The following is a 14,709-nucleotide window of genomic DNA, read 5'->3' as shown; positions in this document are numbered from 1 at the left end:
TGTGACAGGTTCTGCAAAAGGTCACAACATCTTTCCTCAAATTAGGCCAGTAGAATTATTTCATAATCCTGTTTACAGTTTTATTCACTCCAAAATGTCGACCTAATGGCATACTGCAGGCCAAAGTTAAAATTACAGCCATATAACTTTAGGAACTACAACTTGGTGAACAATTTCCCATTCCTCACTCGCTGGTATAGCAGGTGGCCTCCATTTCCTCATTAACACTCCATCCTTGAGATAATACCCTACTGGCACTTTCTTAATCTCATCATTTCAGAGAGTTGTTTCTTTTAAAGCTTCAATCTCAGGGTCTCGGTTCTGTTCTGCTATAAACTCCTTCCTACACAGGGATAAATCTTTCTCATCAGACTTACGACCTGAATCCTGTTGAAACAATGAAGGCAGAAATTCCCTGACAAGTCATCATAACCTGAATCCCGATTTTGGTTATCATGGGTATCACAGTCATGCTGCACAGATCCGTCTGCATTGGCAGACTTTTTAGCCATACTTCGAGTTACTGCGCAGGAAGGATAAATGTTAAAATCCATCTGTGGGTTGTCAGTGGTTGCCTTAGTTGTCAACAGCACTGCAGGAACAACTTTAGGTCATTCCCTAACAGCAAACTAACATCTTCCAATGATAAACTGGAGTATAATCCGATTTTAACAGGTCCCAAAACCAACCCTGACAGTAAACTTACCTTGTACAATGGCACAGAAACCATGCCACCCCCAATGCCTTTAATAAGATTTACCTCACCAGTGTTAGTCTCATCACCAAACTTTAGAACGCTGTCTAATATAAGTGACTGAGTAACCCCAGTAACTCGAAGAATTTTCACTCATACCGGGGTTGACCCTTCCTTTACTAATACAAACCCATTTGACATAAAATGATCAAAAGCCTTCTTAACTCGGTCAGAACTCTCAGTCCATAACTGAGCCTCAACAGAATGTTCAAGACCCTGTGGGTTTATAGGTGCTTCAACAAACTGAACACAGGCATTTGGGACTGCCTCCTTTTCCTTTTTCTTATTCAGGACAGAACAATTAGCCATCATATGACCAGTTTTCTTACAATAGTAACAAGTATGACCAGAAAATTTCTCCTTCAACTGCTTCCCTTCATCCTTACGCTTGTCACTAGTCCCAGCTGTAATTTCTGGTTTACTCTGGTGATCCCTGGCACTCTTTTGGAAGCTCTTATTCTGGGTAAACTTAACCTTATGAGTTAAAGCAAACTCATCTGCTAATCTAGCAGACTTCTGCAAAGTGGCAGGATCCTTTTCATCTAAATATGTCTTTATGTGGTCAGGAGCACACCTTTTGAATTCTTCAATTAAAACTAACTCTTTCAAGCTATTAAAATCATCATATATTTATCATCATCATATATGTGCACCAGCGATCAAAACACACAGACTTCTCATAAGCAAATTACATATGTCCGGTTCACAGATTTCCTCAAATTTCTGAACTTTTGCCTGTATGATTCTGGGACCAACTCGTAAGCTTTGAGCACAGCCTGTTTCACTATGACATAATCATCTGCTTAATCAACTGACAAAACAGAATAGGCTTGCTAAGCCTCCCCCTTAATTACACTTTGTAAGAGAACCAACCCTCTTTTGGCCACTTTAAATTCTAAGCAACCTTCTCAAAATGCTGTAAGTATTTATCAACCTCTGTCTCATCAAATGGAGGTACCAATTTAATTTCCTGACTGGCCTCAAACTTATCACCAGAGTCTAACGCTAGACCCTTTTGCTGCAACCACTCTATCTTTTCCAGCTCGAATAGCCTCTGTCTTTCTGCTTCCTCCCTCGGTTTTTCTGCCTCCTCTGATTTTCTGCCTCTATAGCCTCAAACTGCCTCTGCCTTTCCACAGCCTCCATCTTTAATTTTTCTCACTCGTACTGGAGCTCAAGCTCACTTGGTTTACTTTCAGGAAACACCTCCAACTCCTCCACTTTAAACACTCCCTCAGATACATAATGTTCAGCTGTTATCCTCTGCATCTGTGCCCTCCTCATTGTCAATTTCACCTTAGCAAGTTTTAACCTTCTAGCAAGACTCAACAACTCAATCCGTCTGGCATCCTCTAATGCCTCAGAGGTTGCCGCTTCCAAACAATAATCAGCATCCGCTGCTGATTTTCCACACACAAATCAATCAAAAGGGACTTCCCCAATGAAATCGATAATTAATGACTACGCCCCCATAGCTGTTCATATCCCGGATGCAGGCCCCAATTTTGTTATGAATCGTAAAGCTTTAGAAACGAATCACCACCAATAGACTACACCTGGAACAACACACACAAAATGTTGGTGGAACACAGCAGGCCAGGCAGCATCTATAAGGAGAAGCACTGTCGACGTTTCAGGCCGAGACCCTTCGTCAGGACTAACTGAAACATTGACAGTGCTTCTCCTTATAGATGCTGCCTGGCCTGCTGTGTTCCACCAGCATTTTGTGTGTGTTTGAATTTCCAGCATCTGCACATTTCCTCTTGGAGTCTACACCTGGAGTCTGTTTTTGATGTTAAAACTATCTTTATTAGAATCAACTTATATAGTAACTTAAGCAAGATAAACAAAAGTTAACAGTGTTATGTGTATATATGTGTGTAAATATAAATCCAAAACTATTGAGCTTGGGGGAAACAACGTCTGGAGTCTTGAGATGGTAAATTATGAAAGTTCAGTTCAACCACAGAATAGGTGATGAGAGAGATATTTGTAATCCAGGGTAAATGTCAAGGGAAGGCAATTATGTTGAATTCCACATGTTCCATGGTGGTAAAACAAGAGAACAGTCACTGTAGATTTTATCTGTCATCCTTCCAAATCCACATACTAATTATCACCCAAAGTGACTTGTCACAAGGCGTATTGTCTTCAAATTAATTACCACACCACACCCAGGCAAGGGTTAACACATCAGTGGTCTTCATAGGATACCCCAAATCAGATCCCCTCCTATCGATTAAACGAGGTGACAACCACACATTCGATGTACGCTGAATCGATAATTAACCCACACTTGTGGGCATAGGAAAATTCCAAACAGTGACCCTTGGCACCTATTTCCCTTGTTTCGATCCTTCCATTTTTCCTCATTCATCTCCATCTGACTCTGAGTGTCTGTGTCCTCAGTTAAAACTAAACAAGCTGGGAGTGATGTAAACAAGCTGCAAGTCAGACTGATTCACCTTCTTAATCTCTCTCTCTTAAAATGACAGTCCACAGCAAACAAAACCTAGGGATTCATAACAACTGACTGGTGTGCCAGTAGTTGGGATGACTGAGTGAATCCTTTCCCGCATTCTCAGCAGGTAAATGGCTCCTCTCCAGTGTGAACTCGCTGATGTCTCTGTAGTGTGGAAGAGCGAGTGAATCTCTTCCCACATTCTGAGCAGATGAATGGCCTCTCTCCAGTGTGAACTCGCTGGTGTTCCAGAAGGTGGGATGACAGAGTGAACCGTTTCCCACATTCTGTGCAATTGAACAACTTCTCGCCGGTGTGAACACGCTCATGTCTCAGTAGGGTGGAAGATTGAGTGAAACTCTTCCCACATTCTGAGCAGGTGAACAGCTTCTTCCCAGTGTGAATTTGTTGATGACTCTGTAGGTGGGATGACCGAGTAAATCCCTTCCCACATTCTGAGCAGGTGAACGGCTTCTCCCCAGTGTGAACTCGCTGGTGTCTCTGTAGTTGGGTTGACTGAGTAAATCTCTTCCCACATTCTGAACAGGTGAATGGCTTCTCCCCAGTGTGAACTCGCTGGTGACTCTGTAGGGTGGATAAATGAGTGAATCTCTTCCCACAGACTGAGCAGGAGAATGGCTTCTCCCCAGTGTGAACTCGCTGATGACTCAGTAGTTGGCATGACTCAGTGAATCTCTTCCCACATTCTGAGCAGATGAAAGGCTTCTCCCCAATGTGAGCTCGCTGGTGTCTCTGTAGGTGGGATGAATGAGTGAATCTCTCCCCACAGACTGAGCAGGTGAACAGCCTCTCCCCAGTGTGAACTCGCTGATGACTCTGTAGTTGGGATGACTGAGTAAATCTCTTCCCACATTCTGAACAGGTGAACGCCTTCTCCCCAGTGTGAACTCGCTGATGTACCATTAGGGTAGATGACTGAGTGAATCCCTTCCCACATTCTGAGCAGATGAACGGCTTCTCCCCAGTGTGAACTCGCTGATGTACCAGTAGGTTGGATGACTCAGTGAATCCCTTCCCACAGACTGAGCAGGTGAACGGCCTCTCCCCAGTGTGAACTCGCTGATGTACCAGTAGGTTGGATGACTGAGTGAATCTCTTCCCACAGACTGAGCAGGTGAATGGCTTCTCCCCAGTGTGAACTCGGTGGAGAGCCATTAGGTCAAATGACTGAGTGAATCCTTTCTCAGAAATTCAACAGATGACCAGCCTCTGCCCGGTGTAGTGTGAACTGACTGGTGTGTCCACAGGTGGGAAGACCGACTGAACCCCTTCTCACACACAGAACAGATGAATGGCCTTGCCCAGTGTGAACTTGCTGATGTACCTTCAATTGTAATAACCGAGTGAATCCATTCCCACTGTCTGAGCAGGTGAACGGCCTTTATACTGTGTAAAATGACAGGCTTGCCATTTGGTCAAATGACCAATTGAATCTCTCTCCACAGTCTGAGCAGGAAGGATAGTCGATTGAATCTCTTGCTCCACTTATTAAATATCCAGACAGAGACAGCAAAACTGGCGTGCCATGTTTGAGATTCCTGGTGACAAATTCCTTCTCATTTTTATCCTGTGAAAAGATTTACAAAATCCATCAATGGGTTTAGGACAACATTTCAGATGAGATTACTTTAGTTGCCAAAGTTTGATCTGGTATCACACTGTTACAGTGAGGTTCAACGAAAGTTGGACAGACTCCTGACTGGGCAGAGTGCTGGTATCTGGAATGACCATCAATTCTCTGATGCTCTTCCTGTCTCTATAAGAATGGGGCATTTCTGCCGTCTCCAATCTGTGACTTGGCTCAGTTTGACTCTCTCCAATGGTATTATTCCCTGTTCCTGCTGAGCTGCATGGGTGCCTGGCCCCACAGTAACTGAAACAGTCTCACACAAATTCATCTTTGTGGATGTGCATCTGGGATTTTCTTTTATGTATTATTAACCGAAAGTGCTACAGTTTTAACACCATATAAAAAAATTCCTGCTGAGAGGAATGGTTGGTCCGCACAGTTGTTAAAAGGGGTTAGAGTGAATTTTTGTAATATTTCAGGTTCTTGTAGAAAAGTACAACACAGAAACAGGTCCTTTGGGTCATCTAGTCTTGTGCTGAACTATTTAAACTGCCACTCCCACACCCCTACAATCCAGGTACCTACACGAACCTCTTAAATGTTGAAATCAAACTTGCATGCACCACTCGGGATGGCTGCTCATTCCAAACCTAGATGACCATCTGTGTGAAGAAGTTTCCCCTCATGTTCCCCTTAACATTTCACCTTTCACCCTTAACCCCTGGCCACTGGTTGAAGTCCCACCCCCATCTCAGTGGAGAAAGCCAGCTTGCATTTACACTATCTATGCCCCTCTACCACAATCAAATCTCACCTCAATCTTCTACATTCCAGTGAATAAAGTCCTGACCTGTTCAATCTTTCCTTATAACCCAAGTCCTCCAAACTTGGCAACATCCTTGTGAATTTTCTCTGAAATCTCTGAATCTCTTTTAAATCTTTCCTGTAGGTAGGTGACCAAAGCATCACACAATAGTCCAAATTAGGCCTCTTTTACAAGTCAACATAATATCCATCTATTGTCAGTATTTGGTTCATGAAAGCCAATGGGCTAAAATCTTTTTTTTCCGTCACTATCTAACTGTGATACCACTTTCAGTGAATTAAGGACTTGTATTCCCAGGTCCCTTTCTTCTACAACACTCCTCCGTGCCCGACCAGTCACTGTGAAAGACCTCCCTTGGTAGGTCATACCAAAGTGTAACAACTCACACTTGTCTGCATTAAATTCCATTTTCCATTTCTAAAACCATTTTTCCCAGGGGGTCCAGATTGCACTGCAAGCCATGATAGTCTTCCTCGCTGTTCACTACACCACCAGTCTTGGTGGTCATAAATCGGCTAATCCAGTTAACCACACTATCATCCAGATTACTGATATAGATGACAAACCACAACAGATCCAGCAATGATCCCCGTGGCACACCACTAGACACAGGTTCTAGTCAGAGAGGCAACCATCTGCTACCACACTCTGGCTTCTCTCAAAGACACTGTCTCATCCAATTTACTATCTCATCTTGAATGCTGAGTGACTGAACCTTCTTGACCAACCTCCCATATGAGACTTTGTCAAGTGCCTTGCTAAAGTCCATGTAGACAACATCCACTGCCTTGCCTTCATCCACTTTCCTGATAACTTCCTCGACTCTATAAGATTGGTTAGACATGACCTACCATGCACAAAGCCATGCTGCCTATACTTAATCAGTCCACATCTATCCAAATACTTATATTTCCGGTTCCTGCAGATACATTCCAGTAACTTTCCCACTATTCACTACGAGTCACCACTCCGTGGGTTTGGAGATTTCTCTTGAATTTCATAGAATCATAGAAATCTATAGCACATTACGGACCCTTTGGCCCACAGTGCTGTGCCGACTATGTAACTTACTCTAGAAACTGCCTGGAGTTTCCCTAGCGCATAGCCCTCTATTTTTCTGAGCTCCATGTAACTATCTAAGAGAGTGTAAAAAGTCCCTGTTGTATCCGCCTCGACAACCGCTGCTGGCAGTGCATTCGACACATCCAACACTCTCTTTGTAAAAAACCTACCCCTGACATCCCCTCGGCATATATTTCCAAGCACCTTAAAACTATGCCCCCTCCTGTTAGCCATTTTAACGCTGGGAAAAAATCCTCTGGCTATCCACACACTCAATGCCCCTCATCATCTTATACACCTAAAAAAGGCTCTAAACATAAACAAGGAAATTATACCTTGCTTTGAGGATTTGTTAGAAGTAAACAAAATTCTGAAGGTATAGATAGGGTAAATGCAAGCAGCTTTTTCCACTGAGGTTGGGTGGGACGACAACCAGAGGTCATGGGTAAGTGGGGAAGGTGAAAATTTAATGGGAACATTTGGAAAAGTTCTTTGCTCAAATGGTCGTGAGAGTGTGGAATGAGATGTCAGCACTAGTGGTGAATATGAGCTCGATTTCACCATTAAGAGACGTTTGACAGGTACCTGGATGGTAGGGGTATGGAGGGTGATGATCCCGGTGCAGGTAGTTGCATTAGAGAGCTTAAATGTTTTTGGGGCATTGACTAAATGGGCCAAATACCCTGTTTCTCCACTGAACTTCTCCATGTTTCTGTGACAGAGAAGCTGGCCAAACTTGTTTGGAAGGGAAAAGGTAGGAGTGACAACGGAGCAGCAATGGCTGGAGTTTCTGGGAGCAATTCGAGAGCTGAGTGATCGATACATCCCAAAGACGTGGAAGCATTGGAAAGGCAGCAGGGCACAACCGTGGGTTAAATGAGAATCCAAAACCAACATAAAAGCCGAGGAGAGGGCAATCAAAAGAGCAAAAGACCGTTAGGAAGCTTTTAGAATCCAACAGAAGACAACTAAAGGAAAGTCAGATGAGTTCGGGAGTGGAATTATGAAATGGTAGTCAATAATGAGTTTTGGTTGCACCCAACAGTCTCAGGCATTTAGAGGAACGAGATATCCAGGGCCTCAATATCTCTTGAAAACCAAGATTCCCTGCACTAGTTACCATTCAACGTTTATTTTGTCAGGCACGTACAAACTCTACACCCTTAAAATTTCACTTCTGAAGAACTCCCACTTACCAATACTCCTTTGCTAAAAAACATCCTGTCCCAATTAATGCTTGTCAAATCCTTGCAAATACCATAAAAATTGGCCTTTCTCCAATTTAGAATCTCAAGAGAGGTCCAGGCCTCTGTTTTTCTGTATTTACTTGGAATCTCATGATCAGTAGATACAAAGTGTTCCCATACACTAATTTCTGTCACTGGCCCTAGATCACTTCCCAATAGCTTATTGCACACTTCTACATCGGGAATTTTACATACTGATTAAGGTAGATTTGATAAGCTCTACCCCATCTAGTCCTTTTACAGCCTAGGAGTCCAGTCAATAAATGTGAAGTTAAAATCACTCACTTTATCAACCTTTGTTTCTTGGCATAGTCCGTAATCTCTCTACAGATTTGTTCCTTGAAATCCCTCAGACTGTTGGGCGCAAGCAAGTCCAAGTAATGGTTACAATATCATAATTTCATGCCCTGAGGTCTGAACGACATCTGTTTGGTGTCAAAAAAACAACCTTGCCCTCAATGTCACTGAAACAAAGGAGCTGGCTGTAGACTACAGGAGAAATGGAGACAGGCTGACCCAGGATCTGGGGTTGAGAGGGTGAACAGCTTCAAGTTCCCTGGCATACACAACCCGAGGATCTCACCTGGTCTGTACATACTGGCTGTGTGGTGAAAAAGGCACAACAGCACCACTTTCACCGCAGGCGGTTCAGGAAGTTTGGGATGGGGCCCCAAATACTAACAACTTTCTACAGGGGCACAATTGAGAGCATTCTGACTGGCTGCATCACTGTCTGGTATGGGTGCTGTACTTCCGTCAATCGCAGGACTCTGCAGAGAGTGGTGTGCACAGCCCAGCACATATGTAGATGTGAACTTCTCACTATTCAGGACATTGACAAAAACAGGTGTGTAAAAAGGGCCACTGTGTAAAAAGGATCATTGGGGACCAGAGTCACCCCAACCACAAACTGTTCCAGCTGCTACCATCTGGGAAACTGCACCACAGCCTGAAAGCCCGGACCAACAGGCCCAGGGACAGCTTCTTCCACCAGGCCCTCTGATAGATTAATTTATGCTGATACAATTGTACTTTTATTTATCCTGACTGTCCTGTTGTACATACTATTTATTATAAACTATTATAAATTTCACATTGCACATTTAGACAGAGACATAACATAAAGATTTCTACAACTCATGTATATGAAGGATGTATGTAATAAAGTCAATTCAATTCAATTCACCCTCTCCACTATCTGTTCTGTCATTCTGGCTCCAATCCTCCCTGCAACTTTAGTTTAACCACCCACCCCACAGGGGAGCACTAGCAAGCCTTGCCACTAGGATATTAGTCCCTTTCTAGTTCTGTTCTCCTAACTAACGAATCCCCTATCACCCCCTTTGACTTTCCTCTGCCAGGTAATCCCCCCCAACAGTTTCTAAAGTGGTCCACCTGTTGTTGTATGAGATGGCAACAAGAGTACTCTGCGGTGGCTATTTAACCTCATTCTCCTTCCTGACTCTCACCCAGTTTCCTGTGCCCTGCACATTGGGTGTAACTCACCTCTCTGCACGTCATACCTATCACACCCTCTGACACTTGGATGATGCGGAATTCATCCATTTCCAGCTCCAACTCCTTAAAGTGCAGCTGGATATACACCTTCTACGTGAGGGCATCAGGGACACTGGAGGTCTCCTCGCCTTCCCACCAGTGTCCCCTCTAATTTGTAATGACCAGTGTGTGCAAAAATCTTGTGCTGTACAATTTTTACCCAGTGACAACAACATGTGCAAACTGAATTTTATATAGACAGATATTCATTTCAGATCACTGTCAGTAAGAACTTTAATCTCCTCTGGGCTTGATTGAGTTCATCTGCACTCTCATACAACCTATGTAACAGGTTAATGAAGGATTTACTTGCCACAGCTTTTGCAAACCACCTATTTGTGATTTTCTTGCTAAATGATGCTTTAAATTTCAGATTTCCAAATATCACTCCACTTCTTCCCACTTGAAAATTCTCCAGCAACTCTTGCATCACCATAATACACACAGTATTGTACATAAATATTTCCGCTGAAGTCTCACCCAGGTGACTGACGGTGGTGAAGTCAGTGATGGTAATGCCAATGAATATGAAGGGAAGGGCAGTAGTCTGTCTCACTGGAGTCTGGCACATTTGTGATGTGAAAGCTACTTGTTGGCCAGGGCAAAGGTGTTTGATATCATTATGTAGCCAGACAGAATTGGTGGAAGCATGTTCTCACTGGTAGAAAAGTGCAGACCGAGAGGAGGTAGAACAAGCAACACACACAAAATGCTGGAGGAACTCAGCAGGCCAGGCAGCATCTATGGAAAAGAGTACTAATGCTGAATTCCTCCAGCAATTTGTGTAGCTTGGATTTCCAGCATCTGCAGATTTCCTCTTTGTGATTGGAGGTAGAACAAAGATGATTTTCTCAACTGGTGATGTAAAAGATTTTAGAGCCATAGAATAGAACACTACAGCACAGTACAGGCCCTACAGGCCCTTCAGTCTTCCATGTTGTGCCGACCCATATAAACCTTAAAAAAAAAGAACTAAACCCACACTACCCTGTAACCCTCCATTTTCTTTCATCCATGTGCCTGTCCAAGAGGCTATTAAATACCCCTAATGTTTTAGCCTCCACCACCACCCCTGGCAAGTCATTCCAGGCGCTCACAAACCTCTGTGTAAAAAAACCTTACCCCTGATGTCTCCCCTAAACTTCCCTCCCTTAATTTTATACATATGCCCTATGGTGTTTGCTATTGGTGCCCTGGGAAACAGGTACTGACTATCCACCCTGTCTATGCCTCTCATAATCTTTTAGACCTCGATCAAGTTCTAGACCTTCCATATTATTTCACGTTTCATAAAGATTGAAACAGAATAGTCTGAAACACACCGTTCAAAAGTGCTGGCGTTCAATCCACGGTGCATTGACTCATAACATTTTTTGGGTGTATGTTTGTCAGAAACACATCCAACAGATTTCCCATCAGAAGTGCAGGTAAATTCTGGACCTGATTTCAAATGAACCGCTGAGCGCTCTAAAAAAAAAGGTGCTGCAGAGGCCGATTTCTCCCTTGTGCTTTTATTTTTAGTGTGAACTATGTAACATTGATGGTGATTAATGATCATTACTTTCAGGCGACAGCCCTCCAAACCTGTGACTAACCACAGTAAAACTTAGTGAACCTGCCATGATTGGGTCTTGGGTGTCGGACTAGCAGATTTTCTGTATTATTAGATGTTCTCATATTAATACATCATACCTCACTTCCAAATCACTGTTTTTAGACATCACATTACAGAATGATGTGTTCCACATAACCTGCAAGTTTAAAAGGAGCTCAGAAAATAAGGTCAAAGTAAGTTTCAAAAGCATCTGGGAAACAGAAACGTGCAAGTTTAAAGGGAGCAGAGATACCTGACTGACCTGCATGAGGTGTTGAGCTACCTAAAATGCATTCTTGAATGTATAATGTAGATTTAAAGCAATAATTTGATTTAAATTATTTTATTAAATACACATTATCTTGGATCTCTTAATCGCAATTCACATTTAATGTAGGATTAACCTTTCTGCATTTGGATAACTACAATTTTTGTTCTTTTCTTTCGAAAAATGCAGTCACATCATAACACTATTCAAACTTCGGACCCAAAGTCTTTTTCCCAGGAAAAAAAATACTATATACTTTTTGCTATTTAAAATTGGTAACATTTATCAATTCATGCTATTGTTTAAAATTAAATTGCTTAACTCCCTGAAGCAAACTTGTAAGTTCACTAGCTAATAAAGATTTGAACAAAGAGGATTGTATATTTTACATACAAAGCAGAATAATATCAATGCTCCTACATCATAAATTGGGAAATGAATATACACATCCCAAACTTATTAGGTATTTGGACTCAATTTTTCCCACAGATGGTGAACTGCTAATCTTGGCTGGTTCATCAGGCACAGCCCGGAGTAGATCTGAAGGGAGGTGGGGTGGTTTGTGTATTTTCGGCAGTGCTGGGAGGAAAAATCAGCATGAATGATGAATGTCTTTAATATCCCTTCCTATAAAATGCTCTACAAATGTCTCACACTTATTTGACCTTGAGCTTTTTTTAAAACCATATTACACTTTAGTCAGGATTACTTAGAATTTCAAAATCTATTTTCCAGCGAAAATAATAAGTGGGCAGGGGTATAATTTAAAGATCCTATATATTCAGTTTAATCCACCCCATTCTAATGAAATGTTTATTCAGTTATTCATGCTATTGACAAGGCTCTGAATAAAGCAAATGAGGACCAATAGGTGTGGTCCATTCTTACAACCAGTTCGATGGCATAATTTTAAACTCACTTCTCCATGTCTTCACATTTAGGAGCAGAATCACAAGAAGAGGTGGCAAATGACCAGGTGGTAAAAGCTCTCATTTCCTTTCCAATTCTATTTGAAAGTACTGTCTTAGTCTTCAACAATACTGTCCTGTGGATATCCAGTAAGTGTACTCTGGAAGTCCAACCCAAAGTAGAATCCTTGCTAATCTACAATGCTAGCACTGTACCTCACCATACTTTATGTCTGGTAATTTAGCCAAGATTCCTATTTTCTAATCACAGGAAAGACTAAGTGTTAATTTAAAACAAAGGCTAAGATTTAAACTTTCATCTTATGGTGATGATCATCTAATGTTATACTGCTTTTCCCTATATAAAAGGGGTGATAGATAAGTTTGTGGCCTAAGGTTGAAGGAGTCAATTTTAGAAAATCTAGCACATCTATTTTTCAACATAGTCCCCTCCTACATTTACACACTTAGTCCAGCGGTCGTGGAACATACGTATCTTGGACCTCCAGAAAGTGTCTACAGATGGGTTTTGTTCCCTTTCTCCGAGTTCCTAATCCTTGCATTTAGATAGCTGGAGCTCAGCTCTGTCTGAGAGATCCATCGGTTCCCATTCCCTCATCAGCCGGAAGCTCCCCGGGGTCCGTGTACGGATAGTGGGGCTGAGAGAGAGGGAAGAGGGCAGGACTGTCCCGGGATTGCTGGCCACGGTGTCAGAAATTCACAGGAATCGTCCCGAAGTCGGAGTTTAAGATAAAAACACAGAGAATCGCTCTTACCTGCATCCGACATTTTAAAAGCCTTCTGTGTTCTGCACGCATGCGTGATACTCGGGGACATCATCAGCCTGACGCCTGCGCAGTTCATCAGTTCTTCAGTGCCTGACAAAAATTATTACCGCAGGGACTTATGGGTAATAACGGTGCCATTAAACATTTCTTGAAGCACCGGTTCAATGTTCATATCTCATTTTTTTTCGGGTGTATCGAAAAAATCTGCAGCTCTTTTAACGCAGAAAGCGGCTCATGTAAACAATGTACTCAATATCAACGTGTATCTAATGCCAAAGTAAAATGCAGATATAAAACAGGAGATTCTGCAGTTGCTGGACATACAGAGACGCTCACACACAAAATGCTGGAGGAACTCTGCAGCTCAGGCAGCAACTAAGCAGCGGAGTACACAGTCTAGGTATGCTGAAGAGGCTCGGTCTAAAAGTTGTTTATTTATTCCTCTCCACAATTGTTGCCTGATCTTTTGATTACAACCAGTATTTTGCAGAAACTAACCATCTTTTTTTTTGGGTCAACCAGTTTCCAAATTTTTCTGATCTTCCTTTTGTAGCCATATCCTGCTGGTCTGTTTCCTCTTCCTCTTCCTCCTCGTAAACTCTAGACCATTCTCTCTCTGGAGCCCCAAAGCCCTGACTCAGGCTGGCAACACTTTGGTTTCTGATTCTGCAACACCGAAGTTTCACTCGCTAGTCTGCTGTCAGACTTTAGAGGTGCATTGTGTTGCGAGATCGCAGATTCGTTTACTGTGAGTGTCGCTTTAAGTGCCTGAGTGAGGCGGGGCTGTGACGTCACACACGCGCTGCAGCAGAGACAGTGGGGGGGGGAGAGAGGGAGGGGAGGGAGAGGGAGAGTAAGAGAGAGAGATAGAGGGAGAGGGAGAGGAAGAGAGAGAGAGAGAGAGAGAGAGAGAGAGAGAGAGAGAGAGAGAGAGAGAGAGAGAGAGAGAGAGAGAGACTTCAGCTTGTCACTGCTATGCCCAAAAGATTGGGTTGATCATCGGCACGCAGTGCCCAACAGATGTGTGACTATCACTTCGTATAATCCATATGTGTGGATTTGTTGCAGTATCCTGTGGTATCACTTTTGTTGGCCCTTACGTGGAATCGGGGTGTTCTGTGGTAACCACTTGAAGACGATATTCCTGCCACTGTCACCTGATGATATTTCTAAGTGGATTTCGGAACGAATCGACGGATAAGATCTTCGGCGACTGTTATTTCGTTTACCCAGCGTGGAATGTGTGTGGAATTCTTCGTAATTGCCTTCTCTCTAGACGTTCGTGTGGATTTACACATCTCTCCTCTCACTCACTTATTCCGTGGATTACTGAACTTTTCCACTTTATCATCTTAAGACTTCAAGCATTGTTTCTCAAGCTTGAGAGTTCGGGAGCTGTATATACGCAAATAAACTTCTGTTTATTTCATTTAATCTTTTATATTTGTAGCAGATACTAATGAGAGTGGTTTTAACATCGAAACCAGACTCCATTAGTGATCTGTTGCTGCTGGTACGTAACAATTGCAACAACCCAGCTGTCTGAGGCACAGTCCTTTAAAATTGGTGAAAATGACCCAAAACGTTGAAAAGAGCGGGGAAGAAGGAGTTTAACCAACTTCGTCCGGAGCCCTGAAGAATATCAAAACCACA

At 42.7% G+C, this 14,709-nt stretch overlaps 2 protein-coding genes across 5 annotated transcripts in view; one reads left to right on the top strand and one right to left on the bottom strand.

Annotated features, from left to right (window-relative positions):
• Positions 1–14,709, top strand: part of LOC140723535 (NACHT, LRR and PYD domains-containing protein 3-like) — a 488,497-nt gene that overhangs the window by 386,122 nt on the left and 87,666 nt on the right. The window lies entirely within an intron of this gene.
• LOC140723544 (uncharacterized) lies at positions 2,564–13,091 on the bottom strand. The gene is made up of 2 exons (XM_073038119.1): positions 13,045–13,091; positions 2,564–4,803 (listed from the first exon to the last, which is right to left on the bottom strand). The coding sequence occupies exon 2, from the start codon at positions 4,389–4,391 to the stop codon at positions 3,336–3,338; it is 1,056 nt and encodes a 351-aa protein (XP_072894220.1). The 5' UTR covers positions 4,392–4,803; positions 13,045–13,091; the 3' UTR covers positions 2,564–3,335.

This window comes from Hemitrygon akajei, unplaced genomic scaffold (assembly GCF_048418815.1).
Source record: "Hemitrygon akajei unplaced genomic scaffold, sHemAka1.3 Scf000118, whole genome shotgun sequence".
Lineage (NCBI taxonomy): Eukaryota > Metazoa > Chordata > Chondrichthyes > Myliobatiformes > Dasyatidae > Hemitrygon > Hemitrygon akajei.
This window is presented reverse-complemented; position numbering and strand designations above follow the sequence as displayed.